Raw genomic sequence first — 19,515 nt, forward strand, 5'->3', positions numbered from 1 at the left:
AAAAAGTGTGGTAATGGTTAATTTTATATTCTTTCATAAGAGTTCTGAAGTTGATATTATAAAATTCTTTTCCTTGATCAGAATGGATATTTTTGGGAGATTTTCCTTTGTTCAATTTTATGATATTTTTTAATGCTTTCGAAATTTCTATTCCTGTTTTAGTTTTTAATGGTAATGCGTATGCATACTTTGAAAATACATCAATTATAGTAAGCATATATTTAAAACCTTTATTAAATTTTGCATATGGTATCATTTCCACTAAGTCAATCTGCCATGTATCTAAAATACCCTTTTGAATAAATCGTCGACGCTGAAAGTTCTTTCTCGCTTGACGATGTAGTTCATTAACAAGAATTTTTTTACTCATATTTATAATTATAGAATGTTAATGCTTCACTTCATTTAAATGTTGTGTACTAAAGTGTAAACATGTTTCAACAGTTTATATATCCATTTACTATGATGATTTGTGGTCCCTCTGGTTGTGGGAAATCTACATTTATTATGAATTTGATAAAAAATCAACATTTAATATCTAAAAACATAGATCGAGTTATTTGGTGTTTTGCTGAAAAAAATTCACTTCCGAGAATTAACAATGTAGAGTTTATTGAAGGTATTCCAGAGGATTTTGCTACTGCTGAAAATGAATCGGCTTTAATAATATTGGATGATTTAATGCTTGAATCATCTAATAAAAAGTGTGTGAACTTTTTACTAAGGGATCTCATCATAGAAATTTAGCTGTGATTTTAGTAACACAAAACATTTTTCATAAAGGTGCTTATTCCAGAGATATTTCTTTAAACTCAAAATATATCGTCATGTTCAAAAATCCCAGGGATAAGTTACAATTTCAATATTTAGCTCGCCAAGTATACCCAGAAAACTCAAAAGCTCTCGTTGATGTATATAATAACTGTACGCAACAAGCCCATGGTTATTTATTAATTGATCTTACTCAACAAATACACAACGCATTAAGATTCAGAACTGAAATTTTTAATAAAAATCACTATTTAATATTTGCAAATATAAACAATGACCTCGAACCTAAAACTGTTGAAGGAGAACAAACATATTCTTTATGTTCTTAAGAAAGCAGATCCTAAACTACTTAAACATGTTGATGATGTTGTTATTAAAACAATAAATGAAATACTTTTTAATATAATTAATGAGCACCATAAAATCAATAAATCAGTTCTTGACAAAATAAAACCATATAAAAATACAATTAGAAAAGTTTGTTCACCAGAAACCTCAATGAAACAAAAGAGGAAACATCTAATTCAAAAAGGAGGATTTCTACCAATTATTATTTCATCAGTTTTAAGTGGAGTTATTGGAAAAATTTTAGAAAATGTCAAATAATTTATCCAAATTAATTGTTCTTAATCCATCAACTTATGATAAATTTAAAATTAAATATTCTGATTCTGATTTTCTACATCGAAAACTACTACCATTATATGGTTCACACACACTAAAAGATATTAATAAATGGTATTACATTAAACAAGAATTAGCCAAATATTTAATTGGAAGCCAAATACCATCTTCTCATCAAACTAAAAGTTCGAAATTGAATAACCTACGTGTTAATGAAACACAAACAAGGAAAATATATAAGAAACATATTGAAACTCAAACAATGCAACCAGAGTCAAGTAGTGCAGCAACTCAATCCAATATAAATTTACCTGAGGATATTTATGCTAATGATAATTATGATGAAATTGATATGGATACAACAGTACAAAAACTGTAGCCTCTTCAGTAGCTAAACGACTTAAACATTTTTCAAATAATGGAACACCAAAAATAAGAATATTGTCAAAGGATGAAAAACACAAAGATTTGAAGCAATCAACTTTACCATACCAATATTCACCTCGACTAACTAGAAATCGTAAAAAATTAGATTATGATATAGAAAATGTACAATGGAAAAATATTTAAAAAATAAAAACACATTTAATGATTAAAATATATAATAATGTTTTATTTAACGGGCATTTTTTTTTTTTAAGTTACTTAAAATTTTTAAATTTATTTTTACTAAATTATATTTTTTTTTTTATACCGTTAAGGTCTTATTAAATAAATAACAATAATTTGTTTGTTTATATAAAAAAAATCTTAATACTCTATTTCCATAAAATATTCATCGCAATTTTGATCATTCATGAATGACTCTTTTATTGTATCTATTTCTTTCAATAAATCATCTCCATCTTCATCATTCATGAATATTTCTTTGCAGTTTTCTTTCGTTTTTTCATCTAAATCTAACATAAAATGATCTTCATCATTATTCATTAAAAATTGTTGTTTATAATGACCCCAAGCTAGGGTATTAATATTATTATTGCATATGAAACGTTTATTATCTAAATAACTTAAACTAATTTTATTTATATGTGCTGTGTACAACTCATGTAATTTTGACTTGAAGACAATCATATTGCCATAATATACTTTTTTATTAAACAAACAATTTTTATAGTCTGATAGACTTAAATTTCTAACTACATTATTTTTGACACCCTTAGCTTTTTTAGTTTCTTTTAAGTCTTCTGTTTTAAATGAATACATCTTTGCTCTTAAACCCACAAATTCACTCATAATTATGCCATTATTTTCATCTTTCATCATCCCTAACACTTTTTTATTCTTTTGTGGGATACCAAATTGGTTATTAATTTCATATTCAGATGTATCGAATCTTGTATCGATATCATTCAATATATCTTTATAGAAATCATCCGTTTCTATTGTATAAATGAATGAATCTGTGTCCATATAATTAAGCTGTGCTTTAGTTTTATATTTAGGCACAATATAATCATAGTGGAAGTCATACATCTTCCACTTTGATAATTCTAAAATTGTGAAACCTAGATAGATTGGTTTATTATAAAATGAATAACTTCTATTCAGTTCGATTGCTAGCATATTTTCTTCAAATACGCTATAGGAATGAAATTCTGGCTTAGCAATAAGAGCACGAGCTCCAAGTCTTTTACCAACATTTTCCCATTTACTGACTATTTTAATGGTTTTACGTTTATCAACGTTTTCCATTGTTTTTCCATAAACCGCATTATTCAGTAATTTAAAGAAATTTTTTTCGAATGTGTTTTTTGCATTCGTCCTATGGAAATTATTTAATGAAATATACTTTTTTAGCCAACTGGATTGCTTAAATTTTAATATTCGATGAATTTTACTTAATTTCAAACCATGTTTTAAACATTGTTGTAAATTTTTAAAGTAAATTACATAATCATATTTATTATTTAAATCAATGAGTAATTTTTTTTCTTTGGAATTGGGAGGAGTTTTGTTTTCACTACAGAAGGGTAAATTATTATGATAATCATGGATTTCTATTGGATATATTAAATCAACTTCTAATATGTATCCAATATCCGAATCAGTTGGAATTGTTTCCAAAGAGAAATTATCAATATCTGTAACCCATTCAAAATTACCCTCTGGTAAAGCTTCAGACATAGCCCAACCATATAAATTATTTGCATCCAAATATGTTAAGTATTTAGATGGGAGTTTCTCATCGTAATCGGAGAGATATTTATTGTTGGCTATGGAATGTCTTTGAGAACATTGAACTATTCCTCCCCTAATTCCTTTTTGTATAAATAAAATCATTTCAATGTCAGTAAGCAAATCCAATTTTATGTTTGTTATTTTTAACATAGCATCCCAAGATAGGCCAGGTGCTGTATAATAATGGCATGGATCCAAATTATAAATGCTTTTACAGACTAACCTGAAATTTTCAAACACGTCTGCTAATAATAATACATCACTTTTTAAGTACAACATTAAATAATCTTCTATTGTCTTACATTCAAACTTACTCCATACTTCTTGCGCGTGTGCATAATCTTCTTTAGAACATACTGAATCAGTTAGTTTATTATAGAAGTCATGTATGCTTGGCAAACAAGTTTCTTTGAGTTTTTCTAAAGAATTTAAATAATTGTATGGAAATACGCCCTTTCTTATTAATAAATTGAATTTATTTTCATCTTCTGAATAAAAGCCTTTAACAATTTTCAATTCATCTTTTGTTAAATTTTTTATTAAACTATCTAAACTTGATGGCATAAATCTACATGAATCTAGAAATCTAATTTCAATATTACTCCCGTTATCACTTTTTACAGTTTTTGATAGAGATATATATAATTCTTTATTTAGCGGGATAATATTAATGGGACCATCGTCAATATTATTAAGCTCTTTCACGAATAAATGGCAATCATATGATGAAAAATTATGAAAAATTACTGGTACAAATGTTGGTATTTTGTAATTAATGTTGCAAGAATTATGAGCTGGTCCTCTATATTTGCCACTTAAATGACAGTGATCCCTTACTTTAATTTCATTTGAAATAGTTTTAGAGCAAATGTGACATATATCATTCAAAGTAAAATCTAAATTTTCCTGTTCAGTTAAGGTGTCATAGGTATAATTTTCTTTAAATAATTATCATTTATGAATTTAATATCTATAACTAAATTTTGTACAAATAATTTTGCAGAGTCTATCCCCTTAAAACTACGTAGCTTATTTAAGTTATTATTGAAATTACATTTTACAAAATAGGAAAATGCATAGGGGATATGTCTATCAACTAGTGTTGTTGATGAAGAATCCCCATTCGGAATGCATGTTTGAATATTTTCAAATATACATTCCGAATCTGCATATATTACAAAAGGTACATCTAATGTATTGTTGTAATTTTTAAATTCTAAAAAGCACTTATCTTTTTCGGGAACGTATGAAACCTTTTGGCCGCAATTCTTTTTATGTGATTCCAACTTCTCTTCTTGATGGAAATGCTGCAAGCAATCATTACATATGAAAATGCTTTCTTTATGTTTGGTTGTTTGAGCTTTGATTAATCTAAAAATAATATTATATAATTTTTTAAAAAATCATATATGTATGTATTTATATTTAGTTATATTATTAAACTTACCTAGACATATCTTTTATCCACACATAATGTGAATTTTCCCCACTGGCTGATTGTAGAAACATCAGATTGATGTGGTTTGATTTTGTTTGATGCGTTTTATAGTGAGGTCCAACCACTAAATCCTTTTCGGAATCATATCCAAAAACATTAATGCTAAATGTTGCATTATTTTTTTCAAAAATAGGTATATCTTTAATTTTTAATGGGAAGCATAACCCATTAAAATTTATATTGTGTCCATTTAGATTAATAATGTTTGCTCTAATATTTACTTTATATTTACACGGAAGATGAGCATCTTGTTTTACATCACCAATTGCAGAAATTATAGCCCATTTAAAACAAAATTCATCCTGATTTTTGATATTTATACATGCTTTTTTTAAATGCAGTTTTTTGGGAAGAGGTATGAAACTTGATCCTTTCAGTGGAGCGTATTTATTCAGATTTAGTTCAACTATTATCAATTGAACTAGAGTCCAACCACTATCCTTTTCCTGGAACTCTTCTGTTTTTTAACAATACTTTCCATCTTATTTGTAAAGGTTTCCTCAAATTCTCCAATTTCATAAATTCGAACCATTTTAGTTTGGAATGTTTTAATTTCCAATGGTGTATTTTCCAAATCATCCAAATTTGGCTTAGCATATAATCCTTGAAGCTCTATGTTGAATTTTAAGGCATTGTGCATTTTAAGGAAGTAGCTAACTTCGCTCCTAAATGCCTCATATGATTCTTTTAAAAATACCTCAGGTATTAGGCATTCCTCATTAGCACATTTATATGAGAGAGTTACAACTCTCGATTTGAATGCGCTCTTTGTTCTCTTCACAACCACTGGTGATGGGTTTACTTTACTCCTGGAAGTTGATGCATGAGTCCTTTCATGCAATTCTAGAAATTCTATGCTGGAGAAAGATTTTAGACATTCGGAACACTTGAAGGAAGCAGCCATTTTAAATAGTATTGTTTTTAAACTTTTTAAATGTTTGTTGGTAATGTATAAATAATTATAGTAAGGAGTGAGATCGAAAAATTCTTAACACACGTTTTTCATTACATTTTTTAACCCAAGTATTATTTGAATTTTTTTTTGATCAAGTTACCTTTGAAAAACATGTCAGTTATTATGTGTAATGTCAATTATATTAATTTTTTTGTTAATCTGATTAAAATGAGTGACCAGAAAAAAGTGCGTACTGAAATTATTAAATATTTTCAACAAAACCCAACTTGGTCTTACAAAAAGTTGGCCAAGCATACAAAGGTCTGCCGTCAAACTGTTTCCAATGTTATTAAACAGTACCGGGAGAACTTGTCAGTTGATAGAAAACCTGGTTCAGGTAGAAGGAATGGTCCACATGATGTTTCTAAAGCCAAAAAAATAGAACGCATTTTCAAAAGAGCTCCCAACACATCCGGTAGGAAAGCAGCCCGGTTAGCTCAGTGCTCGGACTATTTGGTACGAAAAGTTAAAGCTAATGCAGGTTTAAAAACATACAAGGCTCAAAAAGTTCCTGACAGGAACGCTACTAAAAATTTAGAGGCCAAAAACAGAGCACGGAAATTGAAGTCAAGTTTTATAAAAAAATATTCTTGCTGCATAATGGATGACGAAACGTATGTTCTGGCAGATTTTTCGCAACTTCCAGGTCAAAAATTTTATGTTGCTGATGCTCGAGGGAATGTTGAAGAAAAGTTTAGGACCCAAAAGCAGACAAAATTTCCCAGAAAGTTCTTGGTATGGCAAGCAATATGCAGTTGCGGCAAAAGAAGCCACTCATTTGTTACAACGGGCTCTATAAATACCGAAATTTACATCAAGGAATGTTTACAAAAAAGGCTGCTTCCATTCATAAGACTTCATAATGTGTCCACTTATTTTTGGCCTGACTTGGCATCCTGTCACTATGGCAAACAAGCCCTTGAGTGGTACAAGAACAATAATGTGGTATTTGTACCAAGAGAGGCAAATCCTCCAAACTGCCCGGAGCTAAGGCCAGTGGAGAGATATTGGGCTCTTGTTAAAAGAGAATTGAAGAGTACAAAAAAGGTGTCCAAAAGTGTGGTAGATTTTAAACGGAGATGGACTACATGTTCGAGCAAAGTGACAGAAAGCACTATAAAAACGTTAATGGAAGGGTTTCCGAAAAAGGTTCAAAATTTCATCACTAGTGATTAAAACTATAAAAATAATTTTTTTTGTAAATTGTAATAATAATTTCAATCAAATAAAAAAAAAATTAAAGCTGTAAGTTTAGTGGTTTCTTTTTTATAAACATATATGTATGTTAAGAATTTTTCGATCTCACTCCTTATATGTAAATTTTCACACTTTTTAAGTTTTTAATTTTTGCAGTTATTTTTTTGGTTTTTAAAAAAAATTTTGATTTTAAATAAGTGAATTTAAAGTCTATAATATATGTGAAATTAACAAACGTTCAATTTGAGTGCTAGACTTCAATTAAAATCAAAAGTCAATCCTTCATTATTTTTCAAAAATAAAATTTTGCTTATTCAACTTTTTTTTTTTTTTTTTTAATTTATAATTAAGTATTGTGGAAATATGTTATAAAACCAACTAAGTATTTTTTTATTAAACAATTACAACACATGTTGTAATGTGAGTCGCATTAGGTTACAATATTATGAGAAGCAGAAGTTAATAACCTGCAATAGTTTGATATTTACATTTCAAAGAAAATATTAAGAAATTGTGTGCTTTAATCAGTTAGTAATAAAAATAAAACAAAGTTTAATAATTTTTATACAACATTTATTTTCAAATCATTTCATTTCTTCAAAATTTACTTATATTCTATATAATTTTTTTAATAATAAATACAACTATAAAGTTTTATATACGTTTTGATAACAAATAATATTTGTTCATTATATTCTCTACATTGCATTTTAGTTTATTATACATCATACAACTACAATTATCCGGACCCTCAGTAGCATCATTCCTCGACCATGGACAACTTGTATAATGAACACCATACATTGAATTTATCATCTCATCGTGATTCCGTCTTTTATCCAAAATTAAAAAGTCATCTACCAATTTTTTATGCTCAGGAAAAATGAAATCATCAAAATCATTTAAAAATATAAGAATTTTTTTAAACATTTTTTTTTTTTGAATTCTACTAACTTCTACAATATTTTTAGATTGAATGAACAAATTTTTTATTTAAATTGAATATTTATATAAATTTGTGTACATATATTTACACCTAAAATATTTTTATTTAATGTAAAATATTAATTAATTCTAGATACTTTTGATGCTTCCCAACTAAAAAACGGTGGAGAATTAGGAATGAAAAAGGTTTCATCGAAATCCTTATCCTTTTCAGCGGCGGGGATTGACTCTTCCAATTCTAAAATGTTATTGTTGTTTTCCAACTTCTTCGTTAGTATAAATTTTTCAGTAGCAACTCCTTCAAGCACGCTATCACTCAAATTGTTGTATTGTTTTGGGAGGTATAAAAATGCATCTTCAAGTTCTGCAATTACAACATTTCCATATTTGGTCCTATGACGAAACAATGATAAAACCTTATGTGGTTTTGATGACTGTAAATCAGTCATGGGCAAACACATACCACCATGAGTATATTTGTGTGCGTTAAGCAGCAGAGAGATGACTGACTGCACTGACTGTAATAAAAGAGAGAAAATCATAAACATAAAAAAATCCGCAACATAACCTTGCTTCTACAAATGCTAAACAGCAACTGATTTGATTTTGATCTCTGAGATCGTAACAAAGCAACAAACAAGTGGTCATTTCAGTAAAACACAGACACACTAATACACACAAGCTTATAGTGTAGGTGTGTCAACAAAGCGTCAGCAGAATTTTTTGGCCTATGCACGCGTGCATTAGAATCCCAATTTTGCTCGTGACTGCTGTAAATCTTTAGTGGACATATATGGTTTTGTTTTCAATTTATTAAAAGCCGCAATAATCTCGGCATTTGTAACTATTGCAATGCTCATATTCGTGGAGTTTTTAGAATGAATGATTACATTATTCTAAAGAATGGCTTTTTATATCAGTTGAGGGAAGAAAACTGATTATCTATTAACATATTTAATTTGAAAAAAACACTCAAGGAGGTGTTTTACATTAATACATTAAAACAACTCACACTCAAAGAGAGAAAAACAAACCAAACAACACAATTTACAAAAAAAATATGAAACTCAAAACTAAATTTTCTCTCACAAATTCTTGAAAAAAATCATCTTTCCTATAATTAAAATTGTATACCCTAATGTAGACTAATTAAAAGAAAATAAACCCACCTATTAAAACTGCATTAAAAGCCTCTACACAATAGTACAACAAAAATAATGAAATAAAAAAAACAAAATCAATTCCACACAATACAACACACAAAGCATTTGTATACATTACTCAAATTACCTGAAGCAAGAAAACAAAAATTTACAAATTGTCGCTGCCTTTTTCTCTGCCAAAAATTCCTCGTCATCAAATTTTCGCTGCCTTTTTCTCTGTCAGCAATTACTCGTCATCAAATTGTCGCTACCTTTTTCTCTGCCAACAATTCCTCGTCATCAAATTGTAGCTACCTTAATTTCAGAAAATGCACTTCAATATTCCTCATAACAACTTTTCAATATTCCTCTTCACTGCCAGTTTAGAGGAAAAAAATTCCTCTAAATCACGCCAGAAACCCCATATTTATACTACTTAAATTTAATAATAATAAAAAATAAAATTAAAAAATGAATCAAAATCAATCTATAGACAATTTTCAACAAATAAATAGAAGGTTTTTAAGTTATCCTGTGACAATCCTGTACATGAACATTAGATCTTTACGCACAAATTTCACACCTTTTTTAGTCAGCATTCAAAGCATCTTAAACAAAATAAACTTTATAGCTCTGGTCGAAACAAACATAAACGATGAAAAAAATCATCTTTATAATATTAACGGTTTTAATTCTCTTTTTCTAAATCGAGATGGTAAAGGAGGAGGCATAGCTGAAAGAGAATATTACATACTCCACTCTTTTAATAAACAAAACCTCGTTTGAAACAATACATGAAACAAAGAATACAAGATAGCGCATTCACGTTTTCAAAATTTTATTGTTCTGCGCATGTACGTCACAGTAGTAAATAAACAAAAACACAATCACACGAACACATGTATTTAATATGGGGAAATTTTGTTTACATTCATATTTTAATGAAATTATTGTTATTTTTGTAATATAACTAATACAAAATTGTTTATTATTTATTATTAAACCCTTTTTACTGAATTTGGTAGATTTTGTAACAATTTTACTTTAATATTTTTGCATTTATATAAATTTTTAAGCAGTTTGCTAACAACTTTTTTAACCCCATTGATTTAAGTTACAATAATTTTAATAAAACACAAATTCAAATGTTAATATGTATATTTATTTCATAAAATACTAGATTTATTAAATATTTATATATAAATTTTAATTTAAAGTCTTGTGCCATTTTCTTTTTCTATTAGATAATTTATCAGTTATTTCATGATTTAAAATTCTTATTTTAAAATACATTCGGGCACGGAAGAATAATTTTTTAATTTTGTCACTGCACTTTATGTGTTGTGCTGTTGCAAATGAATTTTTAAGAAATTATTTGTTATTAACAAATCATTTTCATTAATTGAATTGAAAATTGATTCCAGTCCTTTCATATACATTAGGGTGGCCCTTAATAAACGAAAGTTGGATTTTGGCCATTCTCACCCTCCAGTTTGGTGAACATTAGCAAAAAAATCATCCTGAAAAAATTTTAGGTAAATCGGTTGGGGTTAAGACGTGCCGCAAGCCCTCTGAAGTTTTGAGATGCATTTACAAGGGGAAAAAATGCATTTTTTTCAGTTTTTGTAAAAATTTTGCCATTAAAAAATTACTTTTGTAATTTAATTTAAAAGAATCGAAATGTGTACGTAATTGTCGTTCTAATGAGACATAAAAAACAGAAATCGGTCAAAAAATGTTAAAGTTATTAAAAATTCGCCAGGCCATTAACGTGTCTCAGGCCACTAGAACATGAAATGTAGGAACAAAATTAACATATTTTGAGAAATATTAAAATAAAAGCTCATTTTTACTTAAAATATGTCCATATTTACTTGTATATGAGTTTTTGTCTTCGTAGGATACCGTTAACCTATTCTTAGGTATGAACAAAAAATTTAATTTTTTTAACGGCAGTTTCAAAACTCCATTTTCAAATTTTTAAAAATTTTGTTAAACAAATTTCAGAATTTTTTGATCATCTCATTGGGATTTATTAAGAGTATAATAGGGAATAAAAATGTGAAAAAATTATGAAAATATCTCTTATAGTTTTTCCGTACCTGCGATTTAAATTTTGAATTTTTCGAGAAAAACCAATTATTTGGCAATTTTTAGGCCAATGAGCTCTATTTCCTTACTCTTATGAATTTTAAGTAAAACCTATTCAGAATATTATAGTCCAGATAATTCAAAATATACTCTGAAACTTCTACTAAAATCGGAAGACGTTAACCCTTAAATCGTGAAGGTCAAAGGTAAAATTTTTCAATATTTGGAATTTCTCTTGGAAAGATTTCGAAATGATCGAAATGTTGTATATTTTTGGGCCGATTTTGATGAAATTTAACAAAAATATAACATAAACTCTAGGGTTTATAATAACAGCACAAGAATGGAAATTAACGCTTAATGGCACTTGGGGTTAAAATGACACCAAACTTTTAAAATCATAATTTTTTATGGTTTTAGAAGTTTGGGGTCATTTTAACACCAAGTGCTATATAGGGTTAATTTTAATTTTTCTGCTGCTTTTGTAAATACTAGGCTTTGTGTTATATTTTTGTTAAATTTCATCAAAATCGGCCCAAAAATATACAACATTTCGAACATTTCAAAATCTTTCCAAGAGAAATTCCAAATATTGAAAAATTTGACCTTTGACCTTCACGATTTAAGGGTTAACGTTTTTTGATTTTAGTAAAAGTTTCAGAGTATATTTAGAATTATCTGGACTATAATATTCTAATTAAGTTTTGCTTAAAATTCATAAGAGTAAGAAAATAGAGCTCATTGGCCTAAAAATTGCCAAATAATTGGTTTTTCTCGAAAATTTCAAAATTTAAATCGCAGGTACGGAAAAACTATAAGAGATATTTTCATAATTTTTTCACGATTTAATTCCCTATTATACTCTTAATAAATCCCAATGAGATGATCAAAAAATTCTGAAATTTGTTTAACAAAATTTTTAAAAATTTGAAAATGGAGTTTTGAAACTGCCGTTAAAAAAATTAATTTTTTTTGTTCATACCTAAGAATAGGTTAACGGTATCCTACGAAGACAAAAACTCATATACAAGTAAATATGGACATATTTTAAGTAAAAATGAGCTTTTATTTTAATATTTCTCAAAATATGTTAATTTTGTTCCTACATTTCATGTTCTAGTGGCCTGAGACACGTTAATGGCCTGGCGAATTTTTAATAACTTTAACATTTTTTGACCGATTTCTGTTTTTTATGTCTCATTAGAACGACAATTACGTACACATTTCGATTCTTTTAAATTAAATTACAAAAGTAATTTTTTAATGGCAAAATTTTTACAAAAACTGAAAAAAATGAATTTTTTCCCCTTGTAAATGCATCTCAAAACTTCAGAGGGCTTGCGGCACGTCTTAACCCCAACCGATTTACCTAAAATTTTTTCAGGATGATTTTTTTACTAATGTTCACCAAATTGGGGGGTGAGAATGGCCAAAATCCAACTTTCGTTTATTAAGGGCCACCCTAATATACATATGCCATCATTTCCGGCGTTGGCTTAGACAATCCACCTTCACTAAGATATATACATATATTTTTCATTCTTAATTACTTACCCATTTCATATTGTAGATTATTGACAAAATCTTCTTTTTTAAAATGATCCATGCAAACAAAATAATTGTCTGCATTAAACTTTTTGCGGCCGCAAAAGCTAATCCACTTCTTTCGAAGCGTTAAATTTGTTGGAAAACGGAAAAAACTACAAAAAGAAGCTTTTCCCTTATTGCAGTTCACAACAGCACACTTCATTTTTATTAATTTTTGTTTTACACTTTAAATTATTTTTAAAAAACCACAAAATACACAAAAATTCTCTTTACACAACAAAATTTTCGACTACAGTGACGTCACACAAAAACAGCTGATTGACAAACAAAAATAACGGACCTGCGCAATGCGCTATCTTGTATTCTTTGTTTCATGGAAACAATACAAATAGAAATAAACATAAACAAAACAAGTAAGAGTGCTATATTCGGCTGTGCCGAATCTTATATACCCTTCACCAAATTATACTTCAAAATTTTAAATATTTTTAGGTAAACAAAATTTAATTTTTTTTCCAGTTGCTTTTTGAATTTTTTGGAAAAAAAAAAATTTTCGATTGTTATAAATTTTTTTTTTTTTAAATTTAAATTTTTTTTTTTTTAAAAAAAAAATTCGGGTTCAAAATTTTTTTCCCGATTTTGACCCATTGTAGGTCCAACTTACTATGGTCTTATATACGTCGTTGCAAATGTCTTTGAAATATCTATCATTAGATATCCATATTGTCTATATTAATGCCTTAGTAATCCAGATATAGGTAAAAAAATAGGTCAAAAATCGAGGTTGTCTTGGTTTTTTCCTCATATCTCAGCCATTTGTGGACCGATTTTGCTGATTTTAAATAGCAAAATTCTCGAAAGCATGTCTGACAGAATTATTGAAGATTTGGATCCCGAAGATATCTGGGGTCTTCAGAAAACTGATTTCAACAGACAGACAGACAGACAGACAGACAGACAGACAGACGGACATGGCTTAATCGACTCCGCTATCTATAAGGATCCAGAATATATATACTTTATAGGGTCGGAAATGAAAAATGTAGAAATTACAAACGGAATGACAAACTTATATATACCCTTCTCACGAAGGTGAAGGGTATAAAAACAACAACTCTTGTTGTAGTTTATCGTCCCCCATCAGAAAACATTGCTCAATTTACAACAGAACTAGATGAAACATTTAGCAAAATGAAAAGCAAACAAGAAATAATTGTTATTGGTGATATCAACATAGACATACTAAAAGAGAATATCACAACAATAAAATACATGGACATGCTTTTGTCAAACGGTCTGCAATGTATGGTAAACGAGAGCACAAGAGAAGACATAAACAAAAACACAATCACTTGTATTGATCACTTGTTTGTAAGAACAAATAAAACAACAACACAAACATATGCAGTAATAATCAGAACCAGCATCTCCGATCATTACTCTGTTTTTTGTTCGATGTATGAAGAAGAATACGCAGACCAGGAGAGAGAAACCACAATTGCTACGCGTGCCAAACTAAACAATTTTAAAGTGAACCGTCAAATTAAAGAAACTAATTGGAATGAGTTAATAGACCAAAACACAGATGTAATTTTTAATTAATATTTATAAAACATTTTGTAATATTTATGATAATTCTAAAAAAATATCAAAATCAACGAAAAGAAATAATAGTAGTTTATGGATTAGTGAAGATATGATAAAGTGCTGTGATATCCGGGATAAACTTTATAGAAAATGGAAAAATAACCGAAATAACAAAAAATATGAATTAGAATATAAAAAATTCAAAAACAATTTAAATAAAAAAACTTAATTTAGCAAAGAACAATTATTTTAAAAATAAGTTTAAAGAGAACAAAAATAATATGCGTGTTACGTGGCAAACAATAAATCAAATAGTGGGTAAAAAAATGAATAATAATGATGAAATATTAATTAAAAATTTCAAAAATGAAAATGTTTTAAACATCACTAATAATTTTGCATTAAATTTTAAAGAAAATGTACAAAAAATAATCCATAATTTCAACGTAAAAACTATCCAATACACAAATAACAGAATTCGAAACTTGATATACGTTACTTCAACAAATCAAACGGAAATATATGCGATACTAAAAAACTTGAATGTTAAAAAAGGCCCTGGTATTGACAAAATAAGGCCAAAGGATATTAAATATAATGCTGAACTTTTGACGTCTATAATAACCAACTTCGTCAACTCAAGTATATTTAATGCAACGGTACCTGAATTACTAAAAATGTCACTCATACGACCCATATATAAAAGCGGTACGAAAAATGACTGCAACAACTATAGGCCCGTTGCCATATTATCAGTTATAGAGAAAGTACTCGAAGAAATAATAGTCAGAAGATTAACTGATTTCTTAAGAAAATATAATATCATAAATGAGAGTCAATTTGGTTTCAAAAAAGGAAAAAATATAAATATGCTTCTGGGAAACTTTTCCAAATACATAAATAAATGCTTGAGCGAACACATTCACTGTCTAGTACTATTTATAGACTTCAGTAAAGCATTTGATACACTTTCACATACTAATCTTTTATGTATATTGGAAAGAAATGGAATAAGAGGCATATGTTTGGACTGGTTTAGAATGTATTTGGAGCTGAGATCATATTGCGTCAAAATCAACGACACTCTAAGCAGCAACATATCCTCAAACTTCGGTGTACCACAGGATTCGAAACTTGGACCCATTTTTTATTTAATTTACGCAAATGATATGCTAAATATACTAAAGAAAAGCACAATATTTGCATACGCTGATGATACAGCAGTTGTCGTGACACATAAAGATGTCAATACCGCTGTTTCAATAATGCAAGATCAGCTGGATTTAGTAACTAAATGGTGTCACGATAATGGCCTTGTTATAAACGCAACACAAACCAAAATAATGCATATAAAAGCGCCACATTTTAGATACGTTGATATAGATGTAAAATTTCATGACTATCATTGCCTACATAATACAAACAACAATAAAAACTGCAATACATGCAATACAAATATAGAATTGGTAAATACCTACAAATATCTCGGTGTATACGTTGATCAGAATTTCAAGTGGCTGTCGCATATACAAGAACTTCGGAAAAACTGCGAAAAACAGCCTATAGTTTGTACCATCTTAGTTACTCCGCTCCCTTTGAGGTTCTAAAGCAAGCCTATTTCGCTTTAACTGAATCCTATATTCGACACGGTATTACTGCTTGGGGAGGTGCAACATATTGCGGATCACTTCAACAAACTCAAAACCAAATTCTAAAAATCTTGTGGAAAAGCCAACAACGCCGTACATAACAACAAAATTTCCGGCAACACCATGAATAACAACTCTTTAACGAACAACAACACCTTAACCAACAACAACAACAACGTTATAACCATCAACAACATCGCCAACAACAATGTCCTTCACAACATCGTCAACAATGTAATTTACAATAACAACAACAGTTACACCAACATGAACCATACCAACACTATCCACAACAACACCACGAACTATAATAGTTTAACTGTTAACAACACCAACGTAATTAACACCAACAACGTTAACAACAATCCCAACAGCATTAGCTATGCCAATATATTCAACAACTTTTTCATATTAACTTAGCTAACAACAACAACAACGTCAATGAGATCGCAATAAGTAGCACGAACAACAACAACGTCGGAATCAACAACAACGATCGTAACAACTACCGCACACCGATCAACATTGAAAGCGTATTAAACGTAATGAACATCCACAGCATCTATTGTTCAACTCTAATCAATGAATTTTATAATGACCCGAACTTTCTTCAACCCATTAATCATAATCACAACACAAGACGACGAGCACAAGGTCGTTTTAAAGTTAATCTTTATCGTAATAATTATGGGAAAAATACACTTTCAGTTATATTACCTACAATTTTCAATCAATTGCCCGTTAACTTATTAAACATTACAAATAAATACAAAAGAAAAATATTAATAAGAAAACATTTAATAAATTCGCAATAAATTATAAATTAAAAAGAAATGTATAGTACATATTTATGTTTATTAAATGAACTGAAAAAATAAAAAATACAGAAATATTTATATAATTAAATTACATAAATAGTTTTTAACTCCTGTAGACAAGCCAAGGACTAGATTTAAGAACAAATGTCAATTAAATTGTATAATAAAAATTTAATAATAATAAAAAAAAAATGGTCGATTGGCTAACTCCCCTTCACTAAACTACGATGAACGATATCCCATATTATTGCCATACCACGCTCGGTACACTCGTTTATTCTTGACATATTTGCACAAATACTCGCTCCATGGCCAGAATGCTCTGTTGTACAGACTCATGCGCTTATATTATTACGTGCCCAAGCTTAAAACTCTGATTAAAACTATCATATCCCAATGTCGTACGTGTGTAATCCAAAAACGTCAGCAAATTATGACAGCTTTACCCCCAGAAAGGACCACACTTTCGCGTCCTTTCACAAATACCGGTGTCGACTTCGCTGGACCGTTCGATATCAAAAATTATGCAGGCAGAGGTTGTAAGGTAACAAAGGGTTACGTACTGGTTTTCGTCTGTTTCGCGACAAAGGCCATACATCTAAAAGCAACCAGTGAAATGTCAACTCAAGCCTTTCTAGCTGCGTTTGCACGTTTCTTTTCCCGCCGTGGTTGTCCAAATTCCTTATATTCGGATAATGGCACAGCTTTTGTTGGAGCTTCTAACATACTGGACGTAGATAAAACCCAATTTATGACACTTGTGCGACGAAAACTGCTCGAATTACATGATTTTACCCCCCTTCAATGGCATTTTATACCCCCAGGCCCACCTCATATGGGAGGTCTCTGGGAAGCCGGAGTTAAGAGCTTCAAAATGAACCTAAAACGAGTATCTCATAGTCATAATTTTACTTTTGAGGAGTTCTCCACTTTGCTTGCTCGTATAGAATCCTGTTTGAACTCAAGACCACTCAGTCCTAGTAGAGAAAACCCTACAGATCTGTGTGCGTTAACCCCCGGACATTTCCTTATCGGTAGTCCTTTATTATCACCCCCAGAACCTAATCTAACAGACCACTCTTTGAGTTATGTTAGTCGTTGGCAAAAACTAAAGGTTCTTCATCATCACTTTGCGCAAAGGTGGAAAGAGGAATACCTCAAAGAACTTCACAAACGTTTTAAGTGGAAATACTCCCAGCGTGATTATGCTATCGGCGATTTTGTCGTCATAAGACAAGATAATTTACCCCCCAATCAATGGCGACTTGGTCGCATTGAAAATGTTGTTCGCGGTTCAGATAACCGTGTTAGAGTCGCCGAAGTACGAACTGCCAATGGCATCGTTACTAGGCCAATCGTTAAACTTGTTTTACTCCCCAATCCCGAACAACACTAATAAATTTCTCTCTATTTCATTCACAGCTACTACGATGCCAAACGATCGCCGCCGAAGTCAATCGCCATTGGAAGTCAGAAGCCGAAATCATAATCGAAACCGTAAGCCATCTTTTGATTGTCGCCTATGCCGTAAGGACCACCCGCTGAGAAAATGCCTCAAATTTAAAGCCATGAACGTGACAGAGAAGCTGAAGGTTGTAAAACGCTACAAGTATTGTGAAAACTGTCTGGGTCACTCACATTTGATAATGTCCTGTCGCAATAAAGAACGTTGTCGACAATTTCAAGGCAAGCATCATACCCTACTACACCGACACCGACGTTTGAATGAGAACAAACGCACTACCGACTCCGCCAATGATCAACCAACAACTAGTATACGCTATATTACGCTACTCCCAACGATAATAGTTAAAATGGAACTGGGAGAGAAATTTAGTAGTGTGAGAGGTTTACTTAACCCTTGTGTCGAGGTAAGCTATATAGCTCGGTTTCTCGTAGAGCGACATAAGCTGCCTCAGGAAAAGATTGGATCGGACAGCTTTTGCAAAATAAAAATACGCTCACGTTTTGAAAGTGGAATTACATATAATGTATTGGCTATGATCGTGGATGAATTGCCACGTAAACAACCCAAAGAAAAGATAGATCAAAGAGTCGCAAATCTGTATACTAATCTTCGACTGGCCGACCCCTATTTTTATGCCAATTTTGACATCAACTTCATCCTGGGAGCTGATATCTTTCCGGGACTTATTCGGTCGAGTATTCAGCCAGAAACAATTGGCTCACCAATGGCTCAAGACACCGTCCTTGGCTGGACTATAATAGGAAAATTTGGAATCTAATACAAAATAATCTAATACATCTAACATCAAAATTTCAACATTTGCTGTATAAGTTAAGGCAGTGAATATTATTTTGTCTATTTTCCCTATTCTCTTTATCTTACTTACTCTTCATTTGATCTTACTTACTCTTCATTTGATCGTAATTGTTTTATTATTACTTTTAACATTAATTACATTGATTTATAATTTATTGTAATTCTAAAAGAGAACTGAAGAGGAGAGCAATATAAGTCTCTCGAATTGTATTAAGTCAGTCTATT

At 29.9% G+C, this 19,515-nt stretch overlaps 1 protein-coding gene across 1 annotated transcript; it reads left to right on the forward strand.

Annotated features, from left to right (window-relative positions):
- Positions 1-17,439: 17,439 nt before the first annotated feature.
- On the forward strand, positions 17,440-18,402 carry LOC135949966 (uncharacterized). Its single transcript, XM_065499431.1, has one exon. It carries the CDS (start codon positions 17,440-17,442, stop codon positions 18,400-18,402), a length of 963 nt encoding a protein of 320 aa, XP_065355503.1.
- Positions 18,403-19,515: the final 1,113 nt, after the last annotated feature.

This window comes from Calliphora vicina, chromosome 1 (genome assembly GCF_958450345.1).
Source record: "Calliphora vicina chromosome 1, idCalVici1.1, whole genome shotgun sequence".
Lineage (NCBI taxonomy): Eukaryota > Metazoa > Arthropoda > Insecta > Diptera > Calliphoridae > Calliphora > Calliphora vicina.